At 54.8% G+C, this 10,543-nt stretch overlaps 1 protein-coding gene and 1 long non-coding RNA gene across 2 annotated transcripts in view; one reads left to right on the top strand and one right to left on the bottom strand.

The window, feature by feature from the left end:
* Window positions 1–536: 536 nt before the first annotated feature.
* LOC116652717 lies at window positions 537–3,981 on the bottom strand. Its single transcript, XR_004305861.1, has 3 exons — window positions 3,962–3,981; window positions 2,786–2,889; window positions 537–591 (listed from the first exon to the last, which is right to left on the bottom strand). It is a non-coding gene; the product is annotated as an uncharacterized LOC116652717 (long non-coding RNA).
* Window positions 3,982–6,347: 2,366 nt separating this feature from the next.
* Window positions 6,348–10,543, top strand: part of LOC116652716 — a 6,957-nt gene continuing 2,761 nt past the window's right edge. The window contains exon 1 of the mRNA XM_032441945.1: window positions 6,348–10,536. Coding sequence (XP_032297836.1) covers window positions 6,349–7,566 — 1,218 coding nt within the window. The 5' untranslated portion in view covers window position 6,348 and the 3' untranslated portion in view covers window positions 7,567–10,536. The remainder of the gene's footprint in view (window positions 10,537–10,543) is intronic.

The following is a 10,543-nucleotide window of genomic DNA, read 5'->3' as shown; positions in this document are numbered from 1 at the left end:
GCCCCATAGCACCCAATAGTGCCCCATAGCGCCCCATAGTGCCCTATATGGCCCCATAGCACCCCATAGCGCCCCATAGCACCCAATAGTGCCCCATAGCTCCCCATATGGCCCCATAGTGCACCATAGTGCCCCATAGCATCCCATAGAGCCCCATATGTGGCCCCATAAAGCCCCATAGCGTCCCATAGCCCCTTATATGGCCCCATAGTGCACCATAGCACCCCCTAGTGCGCCCTAGTGCCCCATAGCGCCCCATAGTGCCCCACAGCGCCCCATAGGTGGCCCCATAGTGCCCCATAGAGCCCCATAGCACCCCATAGCACCCCATAGTGCCCCATAGCGCCCCACAGAGCTCATGGGGGGTACCCGGTGCAGATGGACACGGCCCGCACCACGTCCTTACGGGGTGGGTAGTTCTATGGGGCACACATATAGGGCACTCAGCCCCATAGCGCCCCATAGAGCCCCATAGCACCCCACAGAGCCCCATAGAACCCCATAGTGCCCCATAGCGCCCCATAGAGCTCATGGGGGGTACCCGGTACAGATGGACACGGCCCGCACCACGTCCTTACGGGGTGGGTAGTTCTATGGGGCACGGATATAGGGCACTCAGACCCATAGCGCCCCATAAAGCCCCATAGAATCCCATAGAGCCCCATAGAATCCCATAGAGCCCCATAGGTGGCCCTATATGGCCCCATAGTGTCCCATAGCTCCCCATAGTGCCCTATATGGCCCCATAGCACCCCATAGTGCCCCATAGCACCCCATAGCGCCCTATATGGCCCCATAGCACCCCATAGGTGGCCATATATTGCTCCATAGTGCCCGCAGAGCCCCATAGCGCCCCATAGTGCCCCATAGTGCCCCATAGCGCCATATAGAGCCCCATAGAGCCCCATAGTGCCCCATGATGCACCATAGCACCCCATAGTGTCCCATAGTCCCCTATATGGCCCCATAGTGCACCATAGCGCCCCCTAGTGCCCCATTGCACCCAATAGAGCCCCATATGTGTCCCCATAGCACCCCGTAGCACATCATAGTGCCCCATATTACCCCATAGCCCCCTATATGGTCCCATACTGCATCATAGCGCCCCCTAGTGCCCCATAGCGCCCCATAGAATCCCATAGTGCCCCACAGGTGGCCCCATAGCGCCCCATAGCCCCCCATATCACTCCATATCACCCTATATCACCCCATATACCCCATATCACCCCGTATCATCCCATAACACCCATTACGACCCATAGAACACCCATTACACCCCATAGCGCCCTATATGGCCCCATATACCCCATATCACCCCATATACCCCATTACATTCCATAGCACCCTATATGGCCCCATATACCCCATATACCCCATATCACCCCATAGCGCCCTATATCACCCTATATCACCCCATATACCCCGTATCACCCCATATCACCCCATAGCGCCCTATATGGCCCCATATCTGACCGGGTGTTTGACGGATCTGTTGATGATGAACCCGTCCCCTATTGGCAGCCATAGTGCCTTATATGGCCCCATATACCCCATATACCCCCATATAGCTCCCCATAGCACCCCATAGCTCCCCATATCACCCCATAGCGCCCTATATGGCCCCATATCTGACCGGGTGTTTGACGGATCTGTTGATGATGATGAACCCGTCCCCTATTTGCAGCCATAGTGCCTTATATGGCCCCATAGCACCCCATATACCCCATAGCTCCCCATATCACCCCATATACCCCATATCACCCCATAGCACCCCATAGCACCCTATATGGCCCCATATCTGACCGGGTGTTTGACGGATCTGTTGATAATGATGAACCCGTCCCCTACTGGCAGCCATAGTGCCTTATATGGCCCCATAGCACCCCATATACCCCATACCACCCCATAGCGCCCTATATGGCCCCATAGCACCCCATATAACCCCATATCTAACCGGGTGTTTGACGGATCTGTTGATGATGATGAAGCCGTCCCCTATTGGCAGCCATAGTGCCTTATATGGCCCCATAGCGCCCCATAGCTCCACCATAGCACGCGCCATTAGCACCCATAGCTCCCCATATCACACCAATGAGCGCCTAATTGGCCCATATCCCCCATATCTGACCGGGTGTTTGACGGATCTGTTGATGATGATGAACACATCCCCTATTTGCAGCCATAGTGCCTTATATGGCCCCATAGCACCCCATAGCTCCCCATAGCACCCCATAGCACCCCATAGCACCCTATATGGCCCCATATCACCCCATAGCGCCCTATATGGCCCCATATCTGACCGGGTGTTTGACGGATCTGTTGATGATGATGAAGCCGTCCCCTATTGGCAGCCATAGTGCCTTATATGGCCCCATATACCCCATATACCCCCCATAGCTCCCCATATACCCCATATCACCCCATATCACCCCATAGCGCCCTATATGGCCCCATATCTGACCGGGTGTTTGACGGATCTGTTGATGATGATGAACACGTCCCCTATTGGCAGCCATAGTGCCTTATATGGCCCCATAGCACCCTGTATCACCCCATAACACCCCATTACATCCCATAGGACACCCATATCACCCCATAGCACCCCATATAACCCCATATCTGACCGGGTGTTTGACGGATCTGTTGATGATGATGAACACGTCCCCTATTTGCAGCCATAGTGCCTTATATGGCCCCATAGCACCCCATATCTCCCCATAGCACCCCATATCACCCCATATCACCCCATAGCGCCCTATATGGCCCCATACACCCCATATCTGACCGGGTGTTTGACGGATCTGTTGATGATGATGAACACGTCCCCTATTTGCAGCCACGATCGCAGCGTCACCACGTCGCGGTTCTTCAGCGGCTTCGGGCAGCGCCCTGCGGGGTTATGGGGCATGGACTTATGGGGCACAACATATGGGGCAACCATTACAACCCATAGAGCCCCATTACACCCCATAGGACACCCAGTATCACCCATAGGAAACGCATTACACCCCATAGTGCCCCCATTACACCCCATAGGGCCCCCATTACGACCCATAACATCCCATAGGGCACCAGTATGACCCATAGGGCCCCATTACACCCCATAGGACCCCCATTACACCCCATAGACCCCCATTACACCCCATAGGACCCCCATTACACCCCATAGACCCCCATTACACCCCATAGTGCCCCCATTACACCCCATAGACCCCCATTACACCCACTAGTGCCCGCCATTACACCCAGTAGGACCCCCATTACACCCTAGACCCCCATTAACAACACCCCATAGTGCCGCCCATTACACCCCATAGAGCCCCATTACACCCCATAACCCCCATTCACCTCCACAGACCCATTAATCCCATAGAACTCCATTACGACCCATAGTGCCCTCATTACACCCCATAGAGCCCCATTACATACCCCATACGAACACCCAGTATCCACCATAGGCCCCTATACGACCCTTATAGACCATCAGGACCCCCATTACACCACATAGACACCCCATTACAACCCCATAAGAGGCCCCATTATTCACCCATAGGTCCCCATTAGCCCATAGACCCCCATTACACCCATATGGTCGCCCATATCCATGAACCCCATTCCCCCATAGACCCTCATTACAACTGCACTAGGACACCCATCCCATAGACCCCCATTACACCCATAGGACACCCAGTATCACCATAGGGCCCACCCCCATTATCACCCCCCCCATAGCGCCCCTATTACGCCCCATTGGACCCCATTCCTACCCCATAAGTACCCCCATTACACCCCAATACGGGCCCCCATTATGACCCCTTAATTTTGGCCATTAGGCCCTATTCAACCCCATAGACCCCATTCCACCCATTAGAAAAACCCCCCCCCCCACCGTGCCCCATTCCACCCCACTAACGCCCATCTACCCCCCATGTAACCCCTATCGCCCCCCTCGCTTCCACACACGCGTAGTATCCCACATCTTTCATAGACACCATTAACGCATCCGCGATAGACCCATTTCCACCCCAAAGGCACATTACAGCCCCATAGACCCCCATTACACTCCATTAGTGCCCCCGCCGGTCACCCCATAGGACCACCCATTACATCCATAGAGCCCATCCATTCACCCCATAGGACCCCCATTAACCCATAATGACACCCATTCACCCATAGCCCCCATTACCCCATATACCCCCCATATCCCCCCCTGCTCACAGGCGTAGTAATCCCACATCTTCAATAGACACACCATTAACACCCCATAGACCCCTATTAACAACCCCATGCCCCCCAATCTCCCCCCATAGGGACACTCAGTAATCACCCTAGGACCCGCATTAAAAACCCCATAGTGCCCCCATTACAATCTATAGGGCCTCCATTAACACCCCACATAAGGGCCCCATACGACCCATAACAATTCCCATAGGGCCCCAGTAAAATGACCCCATAGGCCCCATTAACACTCCAGTAGAGCCCCATTATACACCCACATAAGGAACCCATTACACTCCATAGTGCCGACCAATTAACCATGACCCCATTATGGCCATAGAGCCCACATTACACCCGCATTAGACCCCATGTACACCCCATCAGGACCCATTACAACCCATAAGGACCCCCATTTATGGGGCCCATAAGAGCCCCCATTACACCCATAGGTTCCCCATTTCCACTCCATAGGACCCCATACACCCATAGTGCCCCCATTCCACCCCATAAGACCCCCTCATTACATCCCCATAGACCCCATTACCCGCCATAGACCCCCATTCAAACAAGCCCCATACGAGCCCTCATTACACCCCATAAGTGCCCCATTACACCCATAGCACCCCTTACATTCTTGTGCCTCCATTCACCCATAGAGCCACATTACACCATAGGACACCAGTATCCACCTAGGCCCCCCCGATTTAGCCCCACTATGAACGCATAGGACCCCATCTACCACCCATACGGACCCCATTCCCACCCCACAGAGCCATTACACCCCACAGAGCCCCATTACACCCCATAGTGCCCCACAGGACACCCATTACACCCCATAGACCCCCATTCCACCCCATAGAGCCACCATTACACCCCATAGGCATCCCATTACACCATAGAGCCGCCCATTACACCCTGCATAGGACACTCAGTATCCACCCATACGCGAAACCCATTACCGCCCCATAGTGCCCCCATTGACGACCCTAACATCCATAGGGCACGTATGACCCAATAGGGCAACCATTACACTCGAATAGGAGCCCCATTACAACCCATAGTGCCCCTATTACACCCATAAGAGCCCCATTACACCCCATACGGACACGCCAGGTAATCACCATAGGGCCCTATTACCACCATTATGCACCATAGGACCCCATTACCCCCCATAGACCACATTCCACCCCATAGGGCCCGCTATTAACACCCATAGTGCCCCATTACCCCCCATAAGATCCCCATTTAACAACCCATACCCCAATTATCGCCATAGACCCCCTCACACAGCCATAGACCCCACTTACACCTATAGACCCCCTCACACAGCCATAGACCCCTCTTACAACCTCATAGTGCCCCATTTACACCCATAGGACGCCCCATTCCAATCCATAGTGCCTCCATTCACAACCCCCATTCGGACCCCATTACACCCCATAGAGCCCCAGTACCCCATAGAGCCCCATTACACCCCATAGGACACCCAGTATCACCCATAGGGCCCCTATTACCACCCATTATGACCCATAGGACCCCCATTACACCCCATAGACCCCCATTACACCCCATAGACCCCATAGACCCATTACCCACCCATAAGCCCATTAGTCCCATATCCCCCACTATCCGGCCCTGCCTCACATCGCGTAGTATCCACGTCTGGCGTTGGCGTGAACGCGGCGATCGTTCGAAGCTCTCGATGACGTTTCGGTCCCATTTGTGCGAATACTCGGAGTCGTGCAGCACGTCGTACAGCGTCGCAGCCGACACGTCCCTGCACTCCATCCTGCACTGCAAGGAACCGCGTCAATGGGGCGGGGGGTGCAGCGCTGCATGGGGGGAGCATTGCATGCATGACTGGGTGCTGCGTGGATGCCAATGTTGCATGGACTGGAGTGCTGCATGGGTGCATGGTTGCATGGATTGGGTGCTGCGTAGAGGCAAACGTTGCATGGATTGGGTGCTGCGTAGATGCACACGATTTGCGCAATGGGATTGTGGTGTTGCATGGATTGGGTGCTGTGTGGATGCAACGTGTGCAAATGCATCGGGTTGTTGCATGGATTGGGCGCTGCATGGATGCAAGATCCGTTTTTGCATGCATCGGTTTGCATGGATTTGGTGTGCATGGATGCACCGTTGCATGCATCGGGTGTTGCATGGATTGGGTGCTGCGTGGATGCAACATTGCATGCATTGGGTGTTGCATGGATTGGGCGCTGCGTGGGTGCACCGTTGCATGCATTGGGTGTTGCATGGATTGGGTGCTGTGTGGATGCAACGTTGCATGGATTGCGTGTTGCATGGATTGGGCGCTGCGTGGATGCACCGTTGCATGCATTGTGTGTTGCATGGATTGGGTGCTGTGTGGATGCAACGTTGCATGCATCGGGTGTTGCATGGATTGGGTGCTGCGTGGATGCAACGTTGCATGCATTGGGTGTTGCATGGATTGGGTGCTGCATGGATGCAACGGTGCATGGATTGGGTGCTGCGTGGATGCAACGGTGCATGGACTGGGTGCTGCATGGCCGCAACGCTGCATGGGGGGAGCATTGCATGCATGGACTGGGTGCTGCATGGATGCAATGTTGCATGGACTGGGTGCTGCGTGGGTGCAGGGTTGCATGCATTGGGTGTTGCGTAGATGCAACGTTGCATGGATTGGGTGTTGCATGGATTGGGTGCTGCGTGGATGCAACGTTGCATGCATTGGGTGTTGCATGGATTGGGTGCTGCGTGGATGCACCGTTGCACGCATTGGGTGTTACATGGATGCAACGGTGCATGGATTGGGTGTTGCGTGGGTGCAACGGTGCATGGATTGGGTGTTGCGTGGATGCAACGGTGCATGGATTGGGTGCTGCATGGATGCAACAGTGCATGGATCGGGTGCTGCGTGGATGCAACGGTGCATGGATTGGGTGCTGCGTGGATGCAATGGTGCATGGATTGGGTGCTGCATGGATGCAACGGTGCATGGATTGGGTGCTGCATGGGTGCGACGGTGCATGGATTGGGTGTTGCATGGATGCAATGTTGCATGGATTGGGTGCTGCGTGGGTGCGACGGTGCATGGATTGGGTGCTGCATGGATGCAGCATTGCACGCACAGAGTGGTGCATGGGTGTGGCTGTGCATGCATGCAGTGTTGCATGCATAGAGTGGTGCATGGATTGGGTGTTGCATGGGTGGAGCGTTGCAGGGATGCAGCGGTGCATGGGTGGAGCGTTGCATGGGTTGGGCAATCGCATGGATGCAGCGTTTGTGGGGGTGCAGCGCTGCATGGGGGAAGCATTGCATGCATGGATTGGGTGTTGCATAGATGCAACGTTGCATGCGTAGAGTGGTGCATGGTTTGGGTGTTGCATGCATAGAGCGGTGCATGGATTGGGCGTTGCATGGGTGGAGAGTTGCATGGATGCAGCGGTGCATGGATGGAGCGTTGCACGCATGGATTGGGTGTTGCAAGGGTGCAGCAGTGTATGGATGGAGCATTGAATGCATGGAGTGGTGCGTGGGTGCAGCAGTGCATGCATGGATTGGGTGTTGCATGCATGGAGTGATGCATGGGTGTTGTGGTGCATGGATGCAGTGGTCCATGGATGGAGTGCTGCATGCATGGAGTGATGCATGGGTGTAGCTGTGCATGCATGCAGTGTTGCATGCATAGAGCGTTGCATGGATACAGTAGTGCATGGGTGGAACATTGCATGGGCAGAGTGTTGCACTCATGGATTGGGTGCTGCATGGGTGGAGTGATGCATGGATTCAGCAGTGAATGCATGGACTGGGTGTTGCATGGCTGCAATGGTGCATGGGTGGAGGGCTGCATGCATGGAGTGATGCATGGGTGCAGCAGCGCATGCACGGATTGTTGCATGGATGCCGTGGAGCATGGATGGAGCGTTGCATGGGCGGAGCAGTGCATGCATGGATTGGGTGTTGCATGGATGGAGTGGTGCATGGGCAGAGCGTTGCATGGATGCAGCGTTTGTGGGGGTGCAGCGGTGCATGGGTGGAGCAGTGCATGCATGGATTCGGTGCTGCATGGGTGCAGCATTGCATGGACAGAGCGTTGCATGCATGGAGTGGTGCAGGGTCGCATGCATGGATTGGATGTTGCACCAATGCAGCACTGCATGCATGGAGTGCTGCATGGGCAGAGCATTGCATGCATGGACTGGGTGTTGCACAGATGCAGAACTGCATGGATGGAGCATTGAATGCACAGTGTGGTGCGTGGCTGCAGTGGTGCATGCATGGATTGGGGCTGGGTGTTGCACAGATGCAGCATTGCATGCATGGATGGAGTGTTGCATGCATAGATAAGGTGTTGCAAGGATGCAGTGTTGCATGGGTGGGGCTTTGCATGCATGGAGTGGCACGTGGGTGCAGCAGTGAATGCATGGACTGGGTGTTGCATGGATGCAGCGGTGCATGGATGGAGCATTGTATGCATGGAGCGTGGGGTGCCCTCTTAGATCCCCATTGGGGTGCCATTAGGTTCCCATCGGGGTGCCCACTCCAATACCCATTGGGGTGCTATTAGGATTCCCATTGGGGTGCCCTCTCAGATACCCATTAGGGTTCCCATTAGGTGCCCACTGGGGTGCCCTCTCTGATACCCATTGGGATTCCCATTGGGGTGCCCCCTAGGATTCCCATTGGGGTGCCATTGGGATTCCCATTGGGGTGCCCTCTCTGATACCCATTAGGATTCCCATTGGGATGCCCCCTAGGATACCCATTGGGGTGCCATTAGGTTTTCCATTAAGATTCCCATTGGGATTCCCATTGGGGTGCCCCCTAAGATTCCCATTGGGATGCCCTCTCAGATTCCCATTGGGGTGCCATTGGGATTCCCATTGGGGTGCCATTAGGTTTCCCATTGGGATGCCCCCTAGGATTCCCATTGGGGTGACATTAGGTTTCCCATTGGGGTACCATTAGGATTCCCATTGGGGTCCCCTCTCAGATACCCATTGGGGTACCATTAGGATTCCCATTGGGGTGCCATTGGGATTCCCATTTGGGTACCATTAGGTTTCCCATTGGGATGCCCTCTCAGATACGCATTGGGGTGCCATTGGGATTCCAATTGGGGTGCCCATTGGGATGCCCTCTCAAATATCCATTGGGGTTCCCACTCAAATACCCATTAGGGTGCCATTGGGATTCCCATTGGGGTTCCCATTGGGACGCCCACTAGGATTCCTATTGGGGTACCATTAGGTTTCCCATTGGGTTTCCCATTGGGATTCCCATTGAGGTGCCCACTCAGATCCCCATTGGTGTGCTATTAGGTTTCCCACTGGGTGCCCACTCAGATACCCATTGGGGTACCATTAGGATTCCCATTGGGGTGCCCCCTAGGATCTCCATTGGGGTGCCATTAGGTTTCCCATTGGGGTGCCCTCTCAGATACCCATTGGGATTCCCATTGTGATGCCCCCTAGGATTCCCATTGGGGTACCATTAAGTTCCCCATTGGGTGCCCACTCAGACACTCATTGGGGTGCCATTAGGTTTCCATTAGGATTCCCATTTGGGTGCCATTAAGATTCCCATTGGGGTGCCCATAGGGATGCCCACTCCAATCCCCACTGGGGTGCTATTAGGTTTCCCATTGGGGTGCCCATTCAGATACCCATTAGGGTTCCCATTGGGTGCCCACTGGGGTGCCCTCTCTGATACCCATTGGGGTGCCATTGGGATTCCTATTTGGGTGCCCACTCAGATACCCATTGGGTGCCCATTGGGTTGCCCCCTAGGATCCCCATTTGGGTGCCATTAGGATTCCCATTAGTGTGCCCATAGGGATGCCCACTAGGATACCCATTGGGGTGCCATTAGGTTTCCCATTGGGATTCCCATTGGGATGCCCCCTAGGATTCCCACTGGGGTGCTATTAGGATTCCCATTAGGGTGCCCATTGGGGTGCCATTAGGTTTCCCACTGGGGTGCCATTAGGATTCCCATTGGGGTTCCCATTGTGGTGCTCTCTCAGATACCCATTAGGGTGCCCACTCTGATACCCATTGGGGTGCCATTAGGATTCCCATTAGGGTGCCATTAGGATTCCCATTGGGATGCCCTCTCAGATACCCATTAGGGTGCCCCCTAGGATTCCCATTGGGGTGCCATTGGGATTCCCATTAGGTTTCCCATTGGGGTGCCCTCTCAGATACCCATTGGGGTGCCATTAGGATTCCCATTGGGGTGCCATTAGGTTTCCCATTGGGGTGCCCACTCAGATACCCATTAGGGTGCCCACTCTGATACCCATTGGGGTGCCATTAGGATTCCCATTAGGTTTCCC

Source organism: Coturnix japonica, unplaced genomic scaffold (assembly GCF_001577835.2).
Source record: "Coturnix japonica isolate 7356 unplaced genomic scaffold, Coturnix japonica 2.1 chrUnrandom879, whole genome shotgun sequence".
Lineage (NCBI taxonomy): Eukaryota > Metazoa > Chordata > Aves > Galliformes > Phasianidae > Coturnix > Coturnix japonica.
Note: the sequence above shows the minus strand (reverse complement) of the source record. Positions and strands in the feature narration are given on the sequence as shown.